Genomic DNA, 26,695 nt, shown 5'->3' with positions numbered 1-26,695 from the left:
TATTAATAAACTAGTATGATGACAAAAATTACAAAACATCTGAAGATTTAATGTCAAAATGGCCGAAGTGTTTCAAGTTCAAAAACTCTGTACCATGCCTACAGATGGCTTGAGAGTTCTTGAATATCCATAGTCAGAAACCACGGGAACCGTATAAGAGAAGTTTTGATACATGAGAAATAAGGTACAAAAATCTATCTACCATGCCTACAGATGGTTTGGGTGTTCTTGAATATACACAGAAACTATGGGAACCATGCAAAAGATGAAGTTTTGGTGCATCACAAATAAGATTACAACTTAACTCGTATAAGTAAAACTGTAAATCTTAATTCAAGGCATGAGAAACCAGGAACGTTCTGATAAATCTGTATTAAAATCATTTTTCACAAAACAGAAGCAAAACACCCTTTCCCTATTCCTTATAAATCCATTATGAATAAAACAATAATATAAAAAACGGAGCCTCTCAAACAAAGTACCCACATGAAGAGAAAAATACTAAATCAGAGAACAATATTTCATTACAATCGCACACAATCGCTTCCAGAAGCTTTTACAGATAATATTTCATTACATTAAACAAAAGACAGTTTGTACTTACAAGTCATGTTAATTTTGAGTTAGTGCTCCCTAAGTTAAAATAGACTTCCTGTAGTCTTCTAAATTAAAAGAATGAACTTAAGTCAGTGTCATGCACCATTATTGAAATAGATACTAACAAAATATGGTTTACAAATAGTTCCATTAATTGCGAACAAGGTCTGGATTCAACTTGAACGTTTGCAAGGTCTGGTGCATACAACTGCAGTTCATATCAGCCCTTTCGACGGAATGGATTATCTATCAAGCATCCTCAACTATACTCATTGACTGATGAAACTTTTAACACTATTCAATTCAGCAAAAGCAACCACCTCTTTCCCAACAGTTCCTTTCCTTTCCATATGTAGGCTGCAACAAAAGAGACCCTTCTATTACGGGGAGGAAAGAGCTGATTCATTCTCAGAAACTTGTGAAATTGAATCTTCTTTTGCAAGAGCTACATAGTTGACAAGTGCTCCTGGCCTAGAATGTTCCCTTTTGCCCTCCTTGCTTGCAGACATGCCCTGTCGAACAGGAGTAACTCCATTTGTTCCAACTTGCTGCCCACCAAGTGATAGACGTCGATTCAAAGGAGTTCCATTTGCACTGCTCCCATTGGTTCGTGAGGCAGCACCCTTCTTTGAAGAAAGTTGCCTGCTTGGACTTGGCCTTGAACCAAACAAGCTTTCTTGTTCAGTCGTCAATTGTTCATGAAAACGTTTTTGATCCTGAAGAGAACATGGGGTTGGAACAAGGGTTTGCCTTAGCATTCAATAGATCAATGATTAATCAAAAGAACTAAAGGGGGTGACGTCTACAAAGTTGCATACCCTGAATCTTCGTTTCTCCTCTTCTCTCTCTTGCCTTAACACAGTGTATTCATCCAACATTGCCAAGAGGGGTACCTGTGCAATTTTTCCAACAAGAAAAATGAAACATAACTGATCAGTGATAGCATCTGCTGATTGGTAGCAAAAATCCTTCAGAGTTTATTAACTTATGAATATACTCCAACCCAATCATATAGGGGCAAAACAATAGTTTCTTACTCCATCATATAAAAATGTAGTCTTCCTTTCATCTTCCCAAGACCTTGTTTTTGCAATCAATGTATCCACAAGAGCTACATTCAGAACAGCATTATAGTTGTCATAGTTATATTCTTGCAAGGATTTATGACTCTGATAAAGAATTTGAACATAATCATCTTGCACTAGCACCTACCAGGTATTTTATTAACCAACACTCGAGCTCGCTCTGCACGTTTTAGATTTAAATGAGCACCTCTGCTGGAATTGTACCGATTATCATCCTGTAGAGCAAGTAGTTTAAAGTTCACACCTCAAAGCCTATTTTTAACTGTAATTGTTCATAATTGTAGCCACATTGAGAAGTACTGATAGAAACAGTAAAATGATCAAAGAGATGCACAAGAATCACATTCCCAAAAAAATTGGAAGAACGGCAACTAACTCTGTAAATGTAGAAAGAATGAACCACCAATTTCTGACAGAATCAGGTGAAAACTTAAAAGAAAAACTCAAAGGATGTCAAAATTACCTTGTTATAGTCTTCGAGCCAGCTTTCCTCTTCACAAGCTGACATCCACTTCTCTACCTTCTCCATTATTTCCTTTCTACTAAGTGCCTCTTCTTTTGCCTTGCAGATCTGCTCTTCCATGCTAGCAAGCAACTCCGAGGGATCGATATTGCCTTTTATAGTCGACCCAAGGGAATCAGCAGATGTTATAAACAAATAAAAGAAATAAAGATCCAAAAACAGAGACCAAGGCAAACAAACCAGAATCAACTAAAGCCATTAGCTTCTCTTGTGCAGACTCGGAATCTACTTCCATGTGAGCCCGTCTATATATCTCTTCAAGCTCTACTTGCTTCTTAAGCGCAAGCTCTTTCATTTTGCTGGATTTTAACTGATCTAATCTCTCTACTTCAACTTCGGCCTATACAAACAGGAAGATTTATGATATTAGCATCCATTGCAACCAAATGGCAGTTATGAACATTTTAAAATGCAAGGTATATATGTGAGTACAAAAATGTTGTGAAAATGGCAACTTCCTAAGTAAACAAAAATGTTCACCTGTTCAATAATATCAATGGCAAGTGCACCAGGGACTGTGACCTCATCAACAGAAGCTGCAATATTGCAAGTCATGTGATCAAATAATCTTCGTTCATCCACAGGCGTATCCATTAGATTCCATAATTCTGTTAGTGAAGTTCCTAGTTCTTGGAGCTGTAAATAACCCAGAAAATTTCATGTCAGACATGACCAGTCGAAAAAAATTCTTCACACATCAGTTCTTTCTTATAGCATTTATCAACACCTCTAGATTATCCATTTTACATGTTGAAGACTCTTCCAACCACTATCATGGGAATACATTTATAAATTTTGGAAAGTTATGACTAAGAAAATATTCTTAGTCTCAACGGTTAAATAGAAATAATTAAATTTTAAACAAAACATTACTCAAAAATCACAAAGAGGTAATGCACAGCAAAACATATTGCTTGTGTCCTCAATTCAGTCTCGACAGTTAATAAAAAGAACTAAATTTTAAACAAAACAGTACTCAAAAATCATAAAGATGTAACGCATTGCAAAACAGACTGCTTGTATCCTCAACTACATTAAACTTTTAATTGTGACATTGAATATTCCTCATTCTTTCTAACAAATAGATACAAAATCTATACCGTGTTTTAAATTAAAACAATATATGTAGTCCCCCACAAAGCTGCACCTTCAGACATTATTATATTGGATTATGAATTGTTGACTTCAATAATTCACATACTGTACTTAATTCGGTGGCATGACATTTTAGTTGGGCCATGTTATGACTAGATTCATGGGCATCCTATTTCATTATAGTTTTATTATCATGATAATTTAAGGATTTTGTGGGACCAAGTGTGAGAGCAAGGTGTCGACGTTTCTGTTTGATGATAGAATAGAAGAGAAGGGAAGTGGTGTGACGATCAATTCTTGTGAGTGGGATGAATGGTCTATCTGGCGTTTATAATCAGGTGATATCAATATTTGATTAGATTCGTTATATTTCATATTTAATACTATGATAGATAGCACCAGAGTGCTCAGAGAGTTGCTTGCCAGTTTATTCCAGAGTATGGATATTTTGGCAATGCAAACTTAGTCTTAGGCAAACTTGCCGAGAGCTACAAACCTACAAAGCAAATTACAGAAATGAAATTTTGAAAAATGACAAAAAGTCACAATAACATAACAAGGGATCCCCACATAAATTACGCAATGGACAAAAATGACCATGGTAAATGAAAGATGACACAAAAGGGCAGAAGAAAATAGTTTGTAGGAGAGCATGAGATTTTGAAAAATTCATGGCAACGTAGACAAATTAGCAGGGCAATCCAATTGCGATTTTGTGTCGAAGTTTGAACTATAATTCATATTCTCAATTTAGCTTTTGTGAATAGCTGCTCATGTATTGGTTTTTGAGTTTTCGGAGAGAATTTTCGAAGTATGTTAGCAAAGTTCTTGAGTGTTGTAGTCATGGACACATCATGTTACTAGAGTTTACTAAGGTAGTTAGTCCATCCCTATGTTAGAAACTTTAGCTAATTTCTTATTTTAAGTAATTAAGAAAAAAGACTACTGTACAAGCAATTCAATAAGAATTAACCATATAACCTGGCTGATCAGAACCAAGAGTAATATAATTGGCCGATAGGGTCATTTTGGGGTTGGCTTTAGATAACCTAGAATTTTGAGCTTCTCTCTCGTAGGAAGCGAACATGAGAAGAAAAGAGAAATAATGAGAAGACATTATGTGATAAACTCCAGGCGAGGAGCTTCTGAGAGGAGAATGAATAGTAGTAATAGTATTATGACAAAATTGTGTCTATAATTCTCTTCATGCTAATTTATAGCTTTTGAATACAAATTTTTGTTTATGGTTGTGTTTTATTATTACTCTTTGCAGTAGTTAAAATCATGGTTGTTTTATAAGCAGGTTGTTGGAACTGTGAATTCCCACCTCTTCTCACATGCTATCAAAGTCAAACTATTTGCAAAGTTCATGTTATAAAAAATCAAATATTAAAGTGTGAGGAAACGAGTGCTTGGGGCGCCCAATTGATCTCCCCATCTCCCCCTTCCTCTTTTTCAATTTTGTAACAATCTTCTCATATAAACAAAAGAATGGTTATGGGGTATGTGAGATTATTGAGGACATCTCTTCTGTAGGGGATTTCCAAAAACATTCAAAAATCTATGCTCTTTTCAAATAGCTCTAGTTATGGGCATTTAGCTTCCTTTCAAAAAATAAATCTATTTGTGCAAAAAGTGGGTCATTTACAGTCCTTGAAGTGATAATGAAGCCGCCTTCTCCCAATTTCAGTGCTAGGGCATAGAATTATTTTGCAAATTGAGCACTTATAAAAAAAAACATATATTAATCCTCAGTCAGCCCCATATTTCAAGGCCAACCACCCTAGTTTCATTAAGCCAGCCTAGGTTGTCTAGGCCTCAACCTCACTTGACCCTTTAAGGGCACAATGGCTGTTCGACTGACCATTCCAGCACTTTTAAGGTGCATTGTCACCTAGCTAGAGCTAACCTCAATCAGATGCTTATTCAAGGCAGTAAACTCTAATGCCCACGCAAACACCAACCGTCTTATCCTTGTTGCTCCTTTCTTTCAAACCAACAAGCACTATTTTCCATAACATAATTTTTGGCCTTGTTGGAAACATTTGTTAAGACGGATGGATTTGATGTGATATGCTATCACTTTCCCTATAGAGAAATTACTTTTTGCAAACTTTTTGTAGTTTCCAATGATGACTTCAAACAATGATATCTTCTCATTCAGGACATAGTTCTTGGTGCCACTTTTTGAATGTGTATGTTTTTCTATAAAGATTATGTATCTTCTATTAGATTTCCTTTTAACTATAATAAAAACTAAACAAAATAATTATAAAAATTTGTAAAAAGGTAAAATTTGTTGTTAAACTACATAATTATAAGTAATTTAGCGGGCAAATCTTTTGTATGTGTTATTCCATTAAGTGTCAAATATTCTGGCATGTGCATCTTAATAAGACCATTCTAGAGAATCTTTATCTTTGCATGCACAACATGAGAACACTTGTGTTAGTTTTTCAGGGTAATGACACAATCCTTTCTTATGATCACCTTGGATGGAGCGAATTAACGCTCATGGAGGATGCATATGGAGAATTCTTTCCACTCAATAAAATCTATATATCCTTATCTTTTGGGACCAGTCTCTAAACCAAGAAGATCGGGAAAGCACAATAAGTAATATTGTCTATGGTCACATTTTTCTGTCACTTTCCATGGACCTTAAACATCACATTTAAGAAGCAAGTGTCCTATTGCCTGGATAATCCTTCAATTGTTATTTGGTGGCAATTTATCATTGCCTAATGTTTCCATGGATGACATACTTTTCAAATCTGACAATAGTAATGATTTTGATGATGGTGATGCAAAGCATGAGGACCTACATGCACCTTCATCAAATATGTTAGCTTGTGATGCAATTTCTAGTACTTTTTTTTATAGAATATTCCACTCATCAAAGAGCCACCTCTTGGGTATTCATGTTTATGCAACTCTAGTCATCTTTTTGTAGAATTGCATCTTGATGATTGTCTTCGTTTCAATAAAGGATATTTGTTTTTTTAAGATAACAATTCACATATAGATATCTTTGAAACTCTCGCCTAGTCATCCACTCATCAACAAGCCATCTCTTTTAGATTCCTACTTATGTAATAATGGTCCTCACTTTGTAGAATCCCATCTTGATTGTCTTCATTTCTTGGAGGATATTGTCATTCGGTTCAATGACAATTCTCATATGGATGTTCATGGAACTCCATCAACTCTTCCATTTAGTTGCCCACCTTGTCTTGTGGATCTTCCATCTATGGATGTAGTTCAAGTACATGTTACAAATCCTCCCGTTATGACAAGCATTCCCCTCTTCAATAAGCCATCTTCACTTTTTGGTTCCTCTTTAATGGCAATATTTCCAAAACTTGTTTTCAAGATGTCTTCACCACCACATGCAAAGAAAATTGAACCAATTTCAAATACTTTTTTGTTGCAAGACTTTTAGCATACACTTTCATCTATATCTCTTCCTAGGTGAAAAAACATTATTTCCTATACTTTAGTATTCAATTCTTGTCTATCTTCATCAACTTCCAACTGTTTGGTGCATCACTCCACCTTTTCGAACTTCCAAAGACAACATTTGTTTCAAACCTCTTTACAAACACTTAATATGTTCATCTCCAAGCATCATTAAGGGCAAAGGAAGTTGTCCTCAAGGGTGGATATTCTAATTCTTGCAATCTTCTCCATTGAGTTTAATGTACATGGGTGATAACCAACAATCAAAATCAACGGTGACTATGGCAATAGGATCATGTTAGAGAAAGACTATAATTAAAGCTTTCTCTCTTACATAAGTGAAGAGTTGAAGTGAGAAATAATGAGACATACCATGCAATAAACTCCATGAAAAAACTTTATATTGAATTTATGAGATGAGAACGAATATAGTAATGTTATTCTACGAAAATTGAGTCTAGTAATGTTTTAGTATGAACCCTCTTTAATGGATTAAACCTAATTGTGTTATTATCTATAAGCAAGTTGTTAAAATTGTCGATTACTTTTAATTTGTCTACTTTTGTATGAGTAGGGGTACAACTTTATGGCAATTTGTCTTATAATTGCAGCTAGCTATAGCCATACACTTTATAATATTAAAAATATATAATTATAATTTGCACCCAAAAAAATGTATAGAATTGAAATCACGATTGATAGTGATAAACATAAATTAGAATCCTATTAATTCAAATCTATATCATTTATGTCAAATCACTACAAAATAGTAAATACCGTAGTTCAAAAACTTGGACATGGTGGACTTGACAACCCAAAATTTTGACTCTGACTCAAGACTTGACAAAGAAAAAACACATCTACACACAAAAATAGAAACAAATGCATTTAGAGAACAGATTAGTTTTTTCTAATCATCAATTTGTCATAATTCAAATATTTTTATGTCATATGAACCTAAAATCAATAAATGACATAGTTCCATTAAGCCTTGGAATTAGGGGGCCAAGGGCTTGGATTTGCAAATATTGGGACAGCAAGAATGTAATGTCCCCTACTAGATTTAAGCCTGTTTTAACCAGAATTAGAATTGATCCATCTCAACATACTTATGACTTAAACTACATTGACTAGGAGACAAAACCATCTTAACCAGAATTCAATCAGTGATAACATAATCTTCTTCCTGATATTGAATTGATAATTCAATCAAATTTATAATCTCAAATTTATTTGTTCATTCAAATTACTGTTTCTATATATAAATATATATTTAAGTTCAGATAGTATTACACCCTGTGGTTTTACTGTAGAGTAGTTTCTAAAGATACTGTATTAATTATAATTATTATATCAATATCCATATTTATAACCCTTCCTTAATTCTTATTCAGATTTGAGTATATATATAAATAAATTAATTAATTAATTATACCAATAATTTATGTATTTGCTAATTACTTATTCTATAGATTATTAATACTACTACTGCTTTAAAATATTAATTATTAATAATATATTTAATGGTTGGTAAAGACAGACAGATCTGACATGTCTGCCAATATGTATATAAATTGAAATGTAACCCATACGTATTGCAGTCTATAATAATATTACTATTGAATTCTGAATATAGACATTGTATCGGGTTTTATATATTAGGCATACGTATCAAGCACATCCCCTATGCATACCCCAAGAACAAAATGTTATTGCCTGTCCTCCTCTTATGAGCACAGACTATATAATTATTTCCCATCTATCTGATCATTGCCCGATCCTCTCCTCCTCTTTCTAATCTGTTATAATCTTTCTATAAATATCTGCCTTGGTGAATATCTCCTTCCAAATGGTCACAACCTTTCAAATAAGTCGTCATATCTTCTCCTCCCTAGTGTTCGCTCCTCTTGGAAACTAATTAAAAGTTATGAACCATTGGTAGCCTTGAGAAAGTATAGTAAAGCATCCCTTTGGGGTGTATCATGGTAATCGCACCCTTTATAAGTTTATCGCTTACGATGTTAATTGTATGATTAACTTATTAACTTCTTCTTGTACGGAAATGGATCATAATAAGCTAATGATCATTTTCGATAAGAATAAGTAGTGTCCATTGTCACATATAAGTATAACTAAACCCCCTTTGTTTATGCGGATCATCCTCAGCTATTTGTTACGATATCATATTTGACCTAATCGAATGCCTTTAAGAAGATATTGATATAAGTATTTCTTAATTCGATATGTTGTTTGTGTATTACTAATTACAATCGTTGTTCTAACCATACATTGAATAACTAATCAATTGATTATTTAGTCTGCTGCTTACATTCATTCCATTGGCAGCGGTTATTGATATTGGTTTGGTTGACTGGATACTTGGTCTTCCTCAACATGAATTATCGTGATTAGCTGTAGTAGAAATTGTATCGCTACAGGAATGTAAAGCTGAAATCCTCCAATCTTATTTGCTATTTAACAATAACTCCAGTGTCAATATAGTAGCTATCTTGTATGTTATTTTGACATTTAATATTTATTTCAACAGCTCCCTTGAATATGAACATTTTCTTCAGTTTCCTTGATATCCCATGAATGCAGTATCTAAATACTTATATAATATATACTGATCTCTCTCATTCGTGGTGAACTACTGCCGTGACTAATCAAGTGTGGCATAGTTGCTGCTGTCTTATGTTGTATTGGCTATTGATATTCTTAGTTCTATAAAGATAATACAAGGGTTTTCCTAAGTTAGCTACACAATATCTAACGAAATCTTCTTTTATATTAGAAATTTGATGGGGACATCACAAAGAAGCAGAGATCTGGTGATAGCACCCCCAATGGGCTTGAGGGGCAACATCACCTTTCATAATTTTATTTTATCACAACATTTCTAACATTTCTCCAACACAAATTCCTCACTATTTTTGTTAAAAATCTTCTCTTACAATTCCTTCTCTCAACGTGTTTTTTGTGACATGGATATTGAGGACATCTACCAGGCAAAATAAGACAACAAAATGTAAAAAATGAAGTGATGGTGAAAATTGCAAGGGTTTTTTTAACACATCATCAGGCAAATTTGCACCAACAACTCGCAAGTGTAGCTTAAAAACTCCATCAAGTTACAAGGAAAACTCATCGAGGACTCAATTTGACCCCCCCTAAGTTGGTACATGAATCATGTTGACTCAACGTAACAAGCTAAAAAACTCATGAATCGCAACAAGTCAGCCAAGTGCTTGTCAAGTTTTCCATCTATGGTAAATACAATTATACAATCACATCTTGCTCTTCCTCAAGAGCATCAAAGTCATCCCTTGGTTTGTTTAAACCACAAGCAACTACAATGCCACTCCCACTAACTATAGCTTGTATAGGAGTCTCCTTATGCTCTAAACTAACTATGGCAAGCCATGCAACAAAAGCATCCAAGTTGACACACTTCAAGAATACATCCCAATTCTTTATTGCACCTTATTTGAAATCAACTTCCTTATGTGACATGAGGCACAACTTGGAATGCACATAGAAAAAATCTTCTATTTGTTTAACAACCAATTTTATCAACCAAAGAAATTGCAAGCCATTAAATTAAAAATAAAGGCACTATAACTTTTGTAATTATAAAACATGATAGATAGATGTGAAAGAATAGTAAGAATGTTGAAAAAACATTTGAGATGCTTAATTGTCATAGAATTTTGATTGCAAGGCATTGGATGAAATTAGAGCCTTGCCGATGGAGCAACCATGTAGGTCATCCTTCTTGTACTTGTCTTAAAGAGTACTGAGACTATGATTCTTTGACAAGATAAAGTTGTCAAACTCTTTAATAACAATATCCTCCGTGTCTTAAATCTATGAAGATTCTTCAAAATGTAGCCTTGTACCCTTCAACAACTTTAGTGTCTTTATATGCTGCCTCTCCTAAGCAAAAAAAATATCTTTGTGCTGTAATATTTGGGGGAGAATCCAAACACAAGGAGATGCAAAGCGTGTGGTCATCTTGTCAACAATGATTCTTTTTACCTTTTTGAAAAAGGCTTTTGCAGAATCATTCTCCTTCACTACAATTATGAACTTTATTTTTTATCATGGAGTCCGTGCATTCAAAACATTTCTCGCAAACATAGCCAATCAGTATTAGCATCCTAATCATACTCATGATGTACTTAGCGAAACTCAAGAGGTAATCTATATAAGCAGATCAACAATTTATGCTTCTAGGCCCACTATGAATTCATTTGCCTCCAAACACTTCAATGGTCCTTAATGACCATGACACTCAACGTCTCTAATGCCTTCACAAATTGTCTCAAAACAATTGTGTGCAAAGGGAATCAAATCTCAACAACCTAACAAAGTGTAGAAAATAACAAATTTAAATTTAAAAAGTAGATGTCATATAAATTTATAATAAAATTTATTCCATAAGGTAATATAAAATAATTATTGAAATTTCATAAACTTGCCTTCAACAACTCCAAATTGGAGAAGCTCCTAAAGATGCTTAACAACATATGATGGTTTGTCATAAACATTTGAATTTCCCCTCTAAACGTATATTTCTTTCATCGAGTCTATCTTTGTAATTCAAGAGCATCCAAGGATGTCAAGCAATCCTATATCACCCAAAAATTATTTTATTTAATTTTTGTGCTTTGTGTGATTTCTAGTTGCAGGCAAATTCTCTGGCTCCAATTTCAGCACACTTGAGACAAATTTCCTTCAAAAGTTTAATTTGGTTGGTCTGTATGTTTAAAATATCAATCCATTGGGTGGAATTAGGGGTTCAATTTATGCAAATATTAATTTTTATTTGGGGCCAAACATTTATAATGTATATTTTAAAGTGCCGAAATAGACAAAACTTGAAAATAAAAAAACCAACCCAAGGTTGAGACTTTGTTGGTTTGGAAAATATTTGTCTTGACACATAATCTAGTGCCCATCTACAACCAAACACCATTATTTGGGCGTCCAACTTGCAGGAGTTTAAAAACCCACTTGCAAGAGGAGTTATGAAGCCAAGAGGTTACAAAAATTTGATGCTTGCAGGTGGTGGGTGCAAGGAGATTTTCAACGCCCATGTTGGGGTTGTTTTGATATTAATTTGTAACCCATGCAAGAGAAATAAAATGCCCAAGTGCTGCAATGAAGAAAATCTGATTATGGGGTTCCAAGGGTTCCAAGATTGAAGTGTCAAAAGACCATTTACAAGCAAAGAAGATTCCAATGCCCAGGTTGGAAATTGCAAAGGATTGGGAGGTGTATGCTTTGATGTGGTTTGCTAATTTGTTTTAGATTTAACTTGTTTTGATGTAAAATTTATTGTAAAGAAATTTCAATTTGATTAAGAAGAATGTTGCCTACACAAAGTGTTAACTTAGTGAGTGCTGTTAAAAATCTTAGTTATTTGAATTGAATCCTATTTGCATATGCTTGCAAGTTGAGGAATGATGTTTTTTGTGTGTTATGGGTTGCTTGGATTAGTTGTCTAAAAAGACCCCCCATCCCTGATCTGTATCAATAGGTATTAGAACCCAAAGTTTTGCTAAGTTGTGTTGAAATGGGAGATGTGTGTCGATTTCGTCGCCTGAATATGTTGAAATGGGATATGTGTGTCGATTTTGTCGCCTGAATATGAATGGGATGTTGTTGTTTGCTCTAATGTGAGAAGAATGTCGAAAGGAAATTGAAGAGAGAAGAAAGTGCAGCCTTGGAAGCTAGATGGTGTCTCAAAAGGCCCTAGGAAGATTTGTCACAGGTAAGAGGAGAGGCTTGTGACTGCAAAGGGTAAATAATAATGCATTGGAAGCTAGAAAAAGTATGTTTGATTTCAGTTTTGATTGAAAGTTGTGAGATTTTGAAAAATAGATGTGTGATTATGTTGGCTGTCCTCCAACAGAGATAAGACTAGGTAGAAGGTGTCAAACTTCCTCCACTGTGGAGGTAATAGATCATTTTTCTCAAATTTGTGAAAGTGAATTTGATGTTTAGTTATTTCAAAAGGATAAAAATATATTTGTGGATGTGGAAAAAGATGAAGTACAGTATTTTTGTAGAAGATAACAGTGAAGTTGCAGAGGTGAAAAATAGTGAAGTTACAGCAAGACTTGGTCCTATGGAGGACATGGAAATATTGAAAAGTTTGGGGCAGCAGTGTGAAAAAGAGCACCTAGAGAAGATGACTAATAAGAAAAGTGAAGGGGCAGCAAAAGAATAATAAAGAAGATGGTTTACTAATGCAGGATGCAGCAGTTGAGAGAGAATGACTTGCATTGACAACAGGTGGAGCAAAAGTTGCAGCAGATAATGATGAGGTAAAATCTTATTTTTGCAAAAATTTTGATGTAATGTCCCCTTTCTGAAATAGGATTTAATAATAAATTATTATTATTAAATTAAAATATAAGAAAATAATAATAATATAATATAATTACAAGTTAGTTAAGTTTAATGAAAGGTCATGAGGTATGCCATGAAGAGTTGTGACTCCCTTGAACGTGAGATATAAAAGGTAGAAGAGTTCATTTGAAAGAGGATATGGAAGATGGCAAAAAAAAGGAATGGAGCACAGAAATTAAGGAAGGATAAATGGAAGAAGAAAGGAACGGGAAGGAAATAAGGAAGTGAATCTCTCAAAGGGCAAAAAATGATTAAGGGTTGTGACTGATTTAAAAGGTGATAATTATGAAAGGTTGTGACTCTCTCAAAGGGCAGAAATAATGAAGGATTGTAACTCTTTTGAATGGTGATAATTATGAAGGGTGTGACTCTCTCAAAGGGCAGAAATGATAAAGGGCTGTGAGTCTTTCGAAGGGTGGTAATTGTGAAAGGTTGTGACCATTGCAAAGGGCAGACATAATGAAGAGATGTGACTCTCTCTCTCAAATTGGAAGATATGTGACTCTCTCAAAGGGCAGAAATGATAAAGGGCTGTGAGTCTTTCGAAGGGTGGTAATTGTGAAAGGTTGTGACCATTGCAAAGGGCAGACATAATGAAGAGATGTGACTCTCTCTCTCAAATTGGAAGATTTAAAGGGGAGAAGGTTTCATTTGAGGAGGACATCCGGGGGAGATCAACTTGGGGAATAATTTATTATTCTTGAAGGCAACAATGAAAAATGGTGACTTAATTCTTATGAAAGGTGGTGATCCTTTCACCAACAAAGTATAAAGGAGAATTCATTCCAAGCATTGAAGGGTCACTTATCAATCATCACTCAAGCAAGACAAATCCTTCATTCATCCATCAACCATTAATCAATCAGCAAGATCAAGTAAACAATCATCAAATCCACATCAATCACCACTTCATCTTGGGATCAAGAAAACATCACTTATCATTCATCTGATCAACAAATTACTTAATCATGACTCACCAATACCTCAAATCCACATCAATCGTCACTCCATCTTGGGACCAAGTAAACATCACTTATCATTCATCTAATCAACAAATTACTTAATCATCACTCACCAATACCTCAAATCATCAAATCAAAGGAATGAATTCAATCAATCAATCAAGCATCAAAGGAGAATACAGCCATCTTGTGTTCTATCAAGTATTGTGGTATGCATGGGGATCATCTTGTAGTGTGATGATTAAGTGGTTGCATTGTTAATGGTGTAACCAAGGTTCAAATCCCCGCTTGGCTCATACAGTGTTCATGCTGGTTATGGGCTATCATTGTGGACATGTTGCTGGTGGCAGGAGATACAAAGTGGATGTGTAGGAGGACGTGTTGGAGGACATGCTGGTGGTGGAGGAGAGATGAGGAGAAATGGACGGCCAGGCATTAATGCCAAGGAGAAGGAGGACGGTCAAGTGTTAATGTCGGGGATGAGGCCCCCCATTTGTGGCCTCACCTAAAGCTACGACCGGGCTAAAAATCCTAGTGCGTTCACTGATCAAAAAAAAAAAAGTATTATGGTATGCATGATGACGATATTGTCTAACATATAATCTTTTATGTATTTGGTATAGTTAATGATGTCAAATGCTAACCAATCTAGATTCTTTATTTATTTATTAAATTTACTTATTCTCCTACAAACAATCATGTACAGGTTGGTAAGGAAATATAGATAAGGAAGGCAAAGACGGATTCCCTTCTAAGTAGGCCATCCCATGTTGGATGGATGAGTTCCTGCCACTTGTGGGCCAAGGGGTGTGTTGTATCATGCCCTTGAGCTTAGTTGCGGTGAATGTTCTAGGGCACCCTATTATGCTTTCCTCTCTAACCTCTACAATGGTTGGTTGTAGAAATAAGCTAAAGAATGGAAGCAATCATATATGGGTTAATAAGGAGACACGATTATGGGAGCCAGAGACGAGTTCCCCTTCTAAGTAGGCCACCCCATGTTGGATGGACGAGTTCCTACCACTTGTGGGCCAAGGGGTGTTGTATCACACCCTCGGGCTTAGTTGTGGCAGACGTTTTGGGTGCCTATTCATGCTCTCCTCTTTAACCCATACTATGGTTGATTATCGAAAATAAAGCTATAAATCAGATCCACATATGAGATGTTATTGAATTTAATTGCTTATTTACTTTAAAGATTCAATAGCCATCATATGTTTTAATTATAGAATACTATTTGTAAACAAATTTTGTTGTGGAATTATTACTTTGGGCAAAATCAAGTATACCCCAATTTGGGGACATTACATTTGATGATGTTGACTCACATGTAAATGAAAAGGCTAAAATGGGACGATATGAAGAGATTAGAAGAGATGTTGTAGCAGTAGAGAAGGAGGATAATGCAGAGGTAATTATCAATTTACAAACATTATCAATGTTTTTGATATTAAAAGCAGCCAAAACAAGGGGGCTGACCCAGGTACATTCACATTAACAGCAAACAAGCAACTATTAGCTGAGAAACGGTAGAATCACAGCCTCCTAAAACTTTCCTCTATCAAAAACTTTAAAATTTCTACCCACATTAACAGAGTTTAAAAGAGTCATAGTAAACCATAAAATATGCCACGAAGGGCTAAAGATAAACAACAAGTCCAAGATTTATCTAGCAAGCAGTATAACCATAACTATAACCAATAAGGCCATGAAGGTCATTCAAAAACTCAAAAAACCACCAAGTAGCTAGCATCCCTACTTCCTTTTGCCATGACTCATCTTGGGTAGGAGCCTCCTAGCCCATTGCTTAGTGAGAAATTTGAAGAGGTCTTTGTAGTCCTCTACCTCCTCCTTTTTACCCTTCTGAGTTTTTTCCTGCAAAAGACACAGAGTGGTCGCAGAACTGTGCATGACATTCAGCGTGAATCTAGTGACCTCCTGCAGTCTTTTTTCGACGACATTCGCTCTACTGGCAATTTCCTGCACTTGATCGTTCAGCGCGTCCACTTTCTTCTCCAGATCCAACAGCTTGCCATCTGCTTCCTCCTTGATATTGCTAGCTTCCTCAATAACCACCATTTTCTCAAACCTGAGGGTAGGGGAAGGGGAATTGGCTCGAGACTTGGGATCAACATCTAGGATTCCAAGGTTTTTAGGGCTCTCAGAGACATGGGTAGAGCTATCAGAATGGGGGGTCGAGGTCGAGTGAGACGGGGCCGCATTATCAGAGGGGTTAATCCCTGTATCATGGGAAGAGGAGGGGTCCTTAAAGGGTTTCTCTTTTTTAGGGGGCTTGGACGCTAGTCTCACAAAGCGACGAGGAGTGTTGGCTTCATCAATGATCTCCACATCGGAGTCAATTTCTTGGATTCTCACTTTCTTGGATTCAAAGGGTTTTGAATCCTCTGAATGGCAAGCACACTTCTTGAATTTCTTGCTAGAGGAGCCAGACTTGAGAAAGAGAAAAGGGTTTTTTTCAGGGTTTGCAGCAGTCTTGGGTGGGGACTGGTTTTCCAGCACATTTTGAACCGAGATCGTGCGGGGAGGGCAAAGGGCCAAATGGAAGTTATACAAGCGAAGGATAAGGCCTTGGTGGAGGATGGTATAATCCTTGTTTTTCTTCTTAGCCTTAGCAACATCTCTCACGTTAGCAGCCATAGAGTGCAATAGATAAAAAAGGAATAGAAATAAGGTCCCTATTCCTAAGATGATTAGGAAAAGGGAGGTGGTAGTAATAGAAAACCCCATACCGCCCTTCGAGAGTGAAATACTTCATAATGATGTAGCACACCTCGTTCCATGGCGACGGAAGCTCCTCGCGATTGAATCCTCCAGCCTGCTTCACAGGGTTCTCACCTTCGCGGAAAAATTGGTTCAAACTAGTGGTGTCCGAGATACGACTCTACTTTTTCCATTTTCGGCCTTTCATGGAAAGGCCCGTCGCCTGAGCTATGACCTCCTCATGAACTTATCAATACCTCCTTCCATGCACACAAACCAAACCGCCGGCCTAGCTTTGAAATCATCTGTTTTATCCAATTCAAGTCTCAGTCTGTCACCCCCCATTATCGTTTCCTCTAGCTTAGCAGTAGTAAAGAGAAGCACGCCAAAGAGAAAACAAAGTCGTTCAATAGCCAAAGAAGAGTCCAGAAGCAGACCCAGCAAATTTCGTTATAAACCAATGTAATAATCACCATGATAATTACAAGTAGTGTTTGAGCAGATCTCCCAAGGCTGAGATCTATTCCGCTCGTGCGAACCATCAATCCACCCAATGTGACTTAGTGGAGACAAGTTGTTGCCTTCATTACTGCCAATGTCATTAAACCTAATGATTAAAAAAATATTGCCTTTTCCGATATCAGTACTCCACAAGTAGATAAAATCATTAATTAGTCCACTTGAATTATTTTGGGAAAGATGACTAGGCCATATGCATATCCGTCCCACAATTCGCGGGATCCGACTTCAAAATCAAAATTTGGTAATTTATGATCCTCATCAGATAATAACTGATTAAAGGGAAGAGTGGAGGTAGGGGGGTCAACATTGAGACTTAGTCTTTTCTTTCTCCAAGATCTCCTTGGTGATCACTGGCAATGGTTCAGAGCTCCTCCAACACCGTAAGCCTTCTTGCAGCATGCCGACAACAGCCATTGAGTCAGCAGCCGCATTTCCTTCTCTATAAATGTGGCGGATAGTGAAGCTATTGAGATTAGCTAGAAGAATTTTGGTATCCCTCAGAATCGCATCCACCTTCCAACCCACCACGGTTCTACCCTTGACAGCCTCAACAATTATTTTTGAATCCCCTTCAATTTCAAGTCGTCTGATACCTATGGTAGTGGCAAACTTCATTCCCCATAAAAGGGTAATTCCCTCAGCTTGATTGACAGTATGATTCCTCAGGCTTCCTTCAAAGGCAGCAATAAGACCACCTTGATGATCTCGTATAACACCACCTCCCGCTTGCCTGTTATTGTGGGCTGCCCCGTCAAAGTTTAATTTGTGCCATGAGGGACTTGGGGCTTCCCATTTGGTCCTTTTCCTGTTGATCTTTTAGTGTTGTTAAACAGCTTAAACTCCGAGGGAAGTTTCCAATATTATCAATGTTGATATTGAAGCTGGTCTTTGTTTTAATGAAATGTTAAATGATCGTGGGAAAAGACAAGAGGTCAAGTGCAGTAATAAGGTGTCACAAGCTGAAGAACAACAATGAATGGTTCATTTTGTTGACATGCACAAAGATTAAAGGAGAAACAAGTAAAGAAGAGGAAGTTGACATTTTTGATGAATTTGCCGATGCTGATTTGTATGCAGAAGTCGAAGAAGATGAAGCAGAGGGGGATGATGAGCCTTGGTAAGGTTCATATTATAGTAAGTTAAATTTCAGAAAAACATACTTGCCATGATCAAACACCCTCACACAGTTCTGTTGTTGCAGCACAAGTGCGGCAATATGTTCCCTACAAATATATATCTTAAGGTAAAGCATGTTAGGTTTGATGTAGCAAAATGGAACATAAAATTTTGTTGGCTATATACAGACACTACACATGCACTAATTTTCTCACAGAGTCACAATTCAAATGTGCTTAAGAATTGGCAACTATATTTCCAACATCAATCATGCCATCTTATCCAACCCAAAGATTGGCTTTCATCAATTAGCTACTCTGCTTGATATGTACAGATTTTGGAAATACAACATTTACCTTGAACATTGAATCTTAATTTGACCACGTTTATCTGGATTTCTCCTAGCACAAATGCCTAAGATACAAATGGGTTATAAATTTCTAATATTTGAAAAATACCATTGAGTCTATCTGTGTAATCATAATGCCATCATTTTCTTCTTTAAAGAAAGGTATCTAATATTGCACCTGACAACAAGAGTATTACTTCAGCTTAGCAACATGGTTAAAAGAGAGTCTGCCCTAAAGAAAAGATTGCCATTTTGGCCTGTGCCCCAAGGCCACAAAGACTTAACATCCTAACTCAAACTAGTAAGCCTGGTTTTCACAAGAGGAGGTATATCCTTCTTAAAGAATGTCTACTCCACTAAAATGAGGGGGGATTGTCCAGCTTAAAAATCACCTTGCACCTTGCCCTTCACAAATTTAGACAAAGTTGCCTGTCACCATGTTAAGGCTTTACATAACCAACCACTTCTAGAGCCAACAAACATCTTTATTATACCAAATTTAGATTGTTTAACTGTCACTCTCTAGAAAACTATTAACAATGCTTTGCATAAGAATTTGGATTTGGATTTGTATATGAACTTGTGAAATGAAGAAAATATGTGAAAGCCATATATAAGGCATTAAAGGTTGTTGGCACACATCTATATTTCACTCTAGGAGATGCAGATTTTGCAGAGCTTATTCAAATACAAATCATCTTCTAACACTGAAGCTTGAGAACTATGAAGAAATTGAAAAAATGAAATTATTGAACAAAGCCTCAAACAACATTGACATGAACATCTCAAAAATTACAAACCAGTGAACATTTTTAAATTTATATGGATGTCCTCGCAGCAAGCATTGGAAAGGCACAGTAGATATCTATCTCTCTGGAAAATAATGCACATTCAGATTATAAACATATCTTATCGATAATGCAAATTTAGCGTGCACTACATTTGTTTGTCTAAATGGTTGCAGTGCAACAATAAAGAGGTAAATTTGTAAAGGGAGCTACTCAAGTTAAAATCCCCACATTGCAATAAGATAACCCACAGCTCGGCAGAAATGCATACACAATAACACGTTCAGAACTAGGACCTGTTCATCGTTAGAACCTGTCTTAGATCAATGATGTTCCTATAAAAAAAGTATGTATCACATATTTGTTTCTTGCTATATATATTCTCAGATTCAGTATGATATCCAATATAAATGATCTCCTAAACCTAAACATCTAACATAGTTGATTTCAAAAAGAAACCTAAATGTATCTGTAACCTTTTCCACTAGAAAGGATGCATCATTCAACTGCAGATTTTGACAGGATTAGGTGGCTTAAAAAACATCTGCTAACTTTCTAAAATGCATGCTTTTTTTCTTAAAATAACTACAGATTTTGAAAAGTAAACTTATCTACATAGCATGTTATTTTAATTAGTAAACTCCCCTTGTGGAATGTCCTTCAGCTTTGCCACCACAACCAAGGGGGTATGTCTTCTGTCAAATTCACTCAGGGGATTTGAACAAGGGTGTCCACCGTCTAGCATGGAAGCCCTGACAACTAACCACTCGAGCTCATCTCATTTGACAAATCCCCATATGACATTTTTACTAAAACTAAATCCAGGGAAATTCCAAATTTTTGTCTGCCTCTGTCAGAATATACTGGAACTTTCTTCTGAAAGACTTCTCCTGGAGGGATTAGAGCTGAAGAAAATAAGTCCCAAGCCCCCCAAAAAAGGGAACTGATGAGCCATTTGGCCTTTTAAGATTAATCAGTAATGCCCATACAGTGAGCTAAGCTGAATAATTATTTACTGAAAAGATTATGTATATGCAAAAGGTAGAACAACCCCCTTTGGGGACATTATAATCATATATATAATATTATTCATTCTAATATGGCTCTGAAGGTTCTTGCATTTTCTGTGAGAAGCCACTTCGTTTCAACTGTAGGATATTCAAATACATTTGGCAATTACTCAGTCCCATTTCAATCTTATCCAAGAGAAAATTACAGTCATAAGAACATAGTTGCACGGAGACGCGTCTCCAAACCCCTAGGGACACGTCCCCAGGACTGAGATGCGTCTAGCGTACACACGATGTGAAGCGACGCGTCCTTGCATGCAGGAGAGACTCCATCACCGTCTCCAGGCATCTCCCTACGTCTCCCGGGAAAAAATGAAAAAAAAAACCCTAAAACTAATAACGCGGACGGAAGGCACTAAAAAATGCAGCGGAAGAAAAAGGGGTGTGGGAAGGAACAAATTGACACTCAGAAGGAAGATCAAAGTTAGTCCGAGTCTGTTTTTACAAATGCTAGAGACCAGTTCTTAAATAGACGGAGACCATTCATTTTATTTTTCTTGTTTTTGCCTAAAGACCAGGATAATCTCATGCAGTGATAATATCATACAATTGTTTACTGACAAATGTTTATAAGTTCTGAACTTTTGGATTGACTTCATACATTCTATGTCATGTGACCTGTCCCTTGGGATTCCAATTATATAAATGAAACTGATTTCCTATATAAATTTCAAAATTAAATAGTATTCCAGTTTTCAATTTTTCATATTTCTGGTAATATGTAAATATAGCATATTACCAGAGTTGAGACATGGACCAGCTAGGACTCGAACCTAGGACCTTCCATACGCTGCTGGAGTGCTCTACCACTGAGCTACTGGCCCTTCTTGGACCAGTCCATCGTCAGTCCGGGTGTGGCTTATTTCCAACACCAACACCCCCCCTTAAGCCACACCTCTCATGTGCTTGGGGCCCCTAGCCTGGACCTGGCTCTGATACCATGTTGACTTTCCAGGCTGTGCTTGTTCACCGCAGGCAAACATCAGATTGTTGCCTTCCCAACCATAGATGATAAGGTCTTATCGTCACCTCCAAGCACAAGTTCGCTTACTGCGAATTGCATATGTTCATTGTATTTGAAAGACTACAAGACAATTGAATATATATGAGGTAAGGCTACCTAAAAGACCTCAAGTCGGCCTTACTGATTTGACGCCAAGAATAGGGTCAGTCCTATTTAATTACAAGTTACTTATTTAGGGCCAGACCAATACCTTTATATTACACATATAAGCTGCGCATTTTATGGAGAATTGCTAAGGCCGAAAGGCCAATTAGCAATTCCAAGACTAGGTCGGCCCTCGCTAGGGATCCGACCTAGCTACATGTCAACAACCAGAAATATGAAAAATTGAAAACTGGAATACTATTTTGAAATTTTCACTGAAAACAAATATTGGGAAGGTATTGGCTTGATCAAGGCAAGTACTCCTCAGAAGTTGGAATTTTCTATAAATTATTAAATTATATTAAAAAAATTGGTGCCTCCAAGTACCCCCATCTCCTATTTTGAAAAAATAGTTGTATCAGTACCAGTACCCGGAGTCTCCAAGTACGCCCCGTCTCAGTGCAACCTTTCATAAGACTTATTTCGAGTGTAATTAAAAATACGACCAAAGTTTGTTAGAGATAACTGTGCTTATTGAATTTTTGTTGACTTTTGTACATTTGTTAGCCTATGTGCATCCCATATGGTTGAACAAATTGGATAAGTAGGTGAGGCTTCTATTAAAGTTAGATACAGGCACGACTTCACTTTTGTCCAATTATTGCGAAGAAACGTATTGGCTTTTCACTTTAAATGCATTCAAAGCAGTTTACCATATAACATAATAACACACACTGTCCTTACAAAGATGTCTTACCTATTGTACAATCATACTTGTCATAACAAATTCGCACTATAGGAACAATGCTATTTTGAAAATATGGACATTGGAGGGAGGCATATGTTGCAGCCATAATTTCCATTCTCTTGCAGTGAACTCACCTATAAGTTATAGGAAACTCAAGCTTACAACTTATGTCCATAAAGAGAACATGACTTAATTCATCGGCAGAGAAACTTGTTCAGGACTTCAGCAAAATATAATGTCAAAGCTCATGCATCAAAAACCATTAACTACCAAATGAACCATATTCCATACTTCCTAAGCACTTTCTTTTACTGCTTATTTAAATAACTGAATCATCATCAAAAACTTACATCCAGTTTTGAGGCATTTGTTAAGCATTTTGTTGAATTGTTTACAAACATAAAGCATATAAGCCAGGATAATATTGCGAGCTCAAATTCTACACTGGAACCTTGATGCAGACCAAATGATCATATTTATCCATTCAGATCTCATATCTAATCTAGATTAAGAGTAAGTAGTTCATCTATAAAAAAAAAGAAGTTAACGAAAAAATATCTAAATGTAAAATTTATTACCTTTTGTAGCCTCTGTTTTTTTTCCTCTTTTAAAGACTGCACTGTATTAGCTAGCTTGGCCAGAGTGTCGTTGCTGATACTTTTTGACTGAATACTCACTGAATCACTTAAGGTTGGATGAACTTCCATAACAATGCTAAAGAAATCTATCCCCAGGACAGCACAAAGATCATGTACAGTGCTCACATAGTCAAGAACTTTGTGGAGTCGATCATTCTGACAAGAATCAATATTTCCGATTTAAATGTTAAATAATACAGTAGTTAATCTAAAATAGAGTGGTACATGACTTATAAGAAACTTCTAATGAAACATATAAATTATTCAGTTCATGTCATTAAAGATTGAAATGGCCAACGTCAGCTTAATTTCAATTGCCCATGAACAATCCCAAGAATGTGAAAGGTGCTCTCAACCCGTCCAGCCTCAGAGGTGGCTTATAACGAGCAAAGACCATTAATCCCAAACTAAATCTTTGTACGTTAAGTGTAAACACACGGAGAAAAGTGCATTACTTTTTCCCTTTGAAGCTCTTGAAACCGAAAGTGAAACTCATCGAGCCTTTTCATGGACAGGTCCTGATCATCAACTTTGGGAGTTGCTGTGGGTTCATTCAGCTGCAACTTTCCAGCAATTTCACCACAGATTCTCTGGATTTGCACTTGAATATCCAGAAATTGTTTGATCCTCTCTTCCTTTTGCTGCCAAAGCTTTTCCAAAACAGGCGTAATTGCTGAAAGCTGTTCCTTCAGGGTCCCTGTAGGCTTTTCAGGCTGAAAAGACAGTGCCAGAAGGATCACCTAAATTAATAACGAAATTTGACTGAAAAGATGCAAATCAAACAGAAAAAACATATTTGGTGTAAGTTAGGGTCAAAACCCATTGACTCTTTGCGAGATCAGTTGGCAAGCAATTAACTCGACAAGCCACACTAAAAGTATGGGGAACCAAACTAGTCTACCAAAAATAGCTTTGAGAAAAAACAATTACAAGGCCAGGAAAAGAGTGTTCTCCGAGTGCAGACAGAAGATTTGTAAGTTCAGCTCTGGAATCCTCAAGGGTTTGAAGCAATTGAGCTCTTGACTGGCTCGCTTCGTCCACCTTACGCTTGTACACGTCTAAGCAATCTTGCTCCAGCTGAAGCAACATCATATCTCGTTCTGCGTCACTTTCTCCAACTTCATCCCATATTTGCTGTTTCCCCAAAAATTCAAAATCAGTTCAAAAAATGCTTTCCCTAACCTCTATTTGAGAATAAATTAAAAAGTACAAATATGTGTACCAACAACAAATCTACAAGCCACATTATGCTCGACAGTTTTGCAATTTTAAACTGCTTAAATAGAAATAACAAAGCAACTGTATTAAGGAGTTTGCAGAAATGCAGAAAAGTTAGTGCATTGTTGCAGGGTTTTTCAACCGTGAGGTTCCATCCTCATACCTTAAACCTTTAAACTCGAACACAAATTCAAACTCACCTGTAGTTCCTGCAGAAGGGAGCCGCAGCTTTTTCCATCTACTATCAGTGGATTCTGCATTTCCGTCATTATTATTTGCTCTCTACACCAAATCACATAAGATCACTAACTTGACATATACGCGATCACATTAAATGCTCTCTTGTCCTAAAAATAATCACAAAAACACTAAACCTTCGGAGGCAGACATTACAAGTGCCGATCTATAAGCGACTGGGAGGCTTCCTAGAACTAACATCATTCACTGATTATGCCCTCCCAAAACTTGAGGATCTGCTTTACTAACTTCACTGACCACTCCACTCTCCTCCTTCCCCAACACTTCTACCCCTACAATACTAATATCGTCTACTCCTATTACAAATGCACTGACCAATTTGTCGGGAAAAGGACTGTAATTCTAAACCCTGCTATTAAAAAAAAATAGACGGACTCACATCCAACCCTTGTGAGTACTCAAAAGATCTCTAAAGATTCTGTCTTCCCTTGCGTCACCGCTAACATATATAGTTTTATGAAATAAAAGAGCAAAATGGGACAAGTAGAAGCACAGAGAAGAGAGTGTGAAGATTTTGCTTGCCTGATCTGACAAGGGAATCCTTTCTCGGCTCAATACCTGGAAAAAACATGCAAGACGGAGCCCTCCAAATCCCTCCCCTTCTGATAGGTACTTGCAAGGTTCGACCCAAAACCCACCCTCGTGCAACCCTTGCTTCACATAACATGCATGCAGAGACAAAATGTCATTATTTTACTCTTCTCCGTTGTTTTCGAAAAAGCCATCTCCTCTGACGTGTTGCACCTCGGGAAGTGTTTTTAAGAATTTTAGGGGAATGCAGAGTGAGGAGAGGGAAGAGTGAAGAGTGAAGAGTGAAGAGTGAAGAGTGGAATGTGGAGGCAGGCTGGCAGGGAAAAGATGGAAACTGCCCTTCTACATAGGTAAGTAGGTGCCGAATAAAATGGGTGTTATGACTCGTGACTTAACGATTGATGGCATTGGTGTACGTGAGGAGTGCCATCAATAATGAATGATGGATGATGGAAGATGGAATGCTCGGCGCTCGCTGCTCACTACTCTCTGCTCTCTGCTCTCTGCTCAGTCCCCAGTACCTAGTCGGGCCTGAGAAGCAGCGTAAGCCAAAGCATGCATGTGATGTGCCCACGTGGTGGGTGGAGGCAAGAAAACGACCAACGGACCGGTGGACCCGCTGACCATCTATTCAGCCGGCTTCTTCTCTTTTTTGCCTTCGCTCTTACCACTTTAAGGCTTAGGTTGTCCGTCCAACTGACGACCCATGTGTTCCCAATTTAACCCCCATAATTTTAGAGTTCGACTCATATTATTGTTTCCAAATTCCAATCTTGGAGGATCTACTAGTAGGAGCATGTTTAATTAATAGAATATATGTATATTATTGGTTGAATATTAATTTTATTTTATTTTTATTTTTATTAATAAATATCATGTAATAATTTGTTGTTTTCGGATTAGATTGTGTGTCAATTTTTGCATTGATGTTTCGGATCACATTTTGTGATCCATCATCGGGATAAAAAGAGTTGAAGAGCATGCAGAAAGGAAATATCATGTAATAATTTGTTGTTTCCGGATTAGATTGGAGAGCATGCAAGAGAGCATGATTTTTCCTCTCTACATGCTCTCCAACTCTTTTCATCCTAATGATGGATCACAGAGTGTGATTCAAAACGTCGATGCAAAAATTCACACACAATCTAATCCAGAAACAACAGATTATTATCTCATGGATTGTGGAAACTTAATGTCTATCAAATAACATGTAATTAACTGTTTTGAGTTTATATATATCAGTGATACACTAAGATCTAGAAACATTTATATTCATTACATACTTATTCTAAGACAAAAAAAAAAATTTACTCAAAATAATCATAGCTTAATTTTGAAAATATAATGAAACTAATATAAATATTGTAATACCCTAAAAATGGTCACCTAAACCATGGGCCCCCAATCTTGAGAACATCACCAAGGTCCTAACCAAAGGTAATTAAATCACCCTTAAGCGCCTAATTAATTAATTCTTCAATCATTAATGT

The 26,695-nt window shown here is 36.5% G+C and overlaps 1 protein-coding gene across 2 annotated transcripts; it reads right to left on the bottom strand.

Annotated features, from left to right (window-relative positions):
- Positions 1 to 502: 502 nt before the first annotated feature.
- On the bottom strand, positions 503 to 25,783 carry LOC131040175 (65-kDa microtubule-associated protein 1). Of its 2 annotated transcripts, none has more exons than XM_057973031.2 (12): positions 25,233 to 25,783; positions 24,617 to 24,698; positions 24,129 to 24,332; positions 23,654 to 23,911; positions 23,139 to 23,354; positions 2,686 to 2,841; positions 2,386 to 2,545; positions 2,146 to 2,297; positions 1,810 to 1,897; positions 1,635 to 1,708; positions 1,416 to 1,490; positions 503 to 1,313 (listed from the first exon to the last, which is right to left on the bottom strand). In XM_057973031.2, the coding sequence occupies exons 2-12, from the start codon at positions 24,683 to 24,685 to the stop codon at positions 978 to 980; spliced, it is 1,788 nt and encodes a 595-aa protein (XP_057829014.1). In that variant the 5' UTR covers positions 24,686 to 24,698; positions 25,233 to 25,783; the 3' UTR covers positions 503 to 977. The 2 variants fall into 2 exon arrangements, with proteins under 2 accessions (XP_057829014.1, XP_057829012.1); XM_057973029.2 differs by having other exon boundaries at positions 25,197 to 25,782.
- Positions 25,784 to 26,695: the final 912 nt, after the last annotated feature.

This window comes from Cryptomeria japonica, chromosome 11 (genome assembly GCF_030272615.1).
Source record: "Cryptomeria japonica chromosome 11, Sugi_1.0, whole genome shotgun sequence".
NCBI lineage: Eukaryota > Viridiplantae > Streptophyta > Pinopsida > Cupressales > Cupressaceae > Cryptomeria > Cryptomeria japonica.
This window is presented reverse-complemented; position numbering and strand designations above follow the sequence as displayed.

Bases quoted from the DNA above. Each gene is read 5' to 3' on its own strand.
- LOC131040175 (XM_057973031.2), bottom strand. From the start codon at position 24,685: ATGACGGAAATGCAGAATCCACTGATAGTAGATGGAAAAAGCTGCGGC. The intron at 23,355-23,653 runs GTAATGCACTTT...GATTCTTGTCAG, and splicing joins AAGAGCTTCAAAGGGAAAAA to AATGATCGACTCCACAAAGT. The intron at 1,898-2,145 runs GTAATTTTGACA...CTTGCTCTACAG, and splicing joins GGCTCGAAGACTATAACAAG to GATGATAATCGGTACAATTC.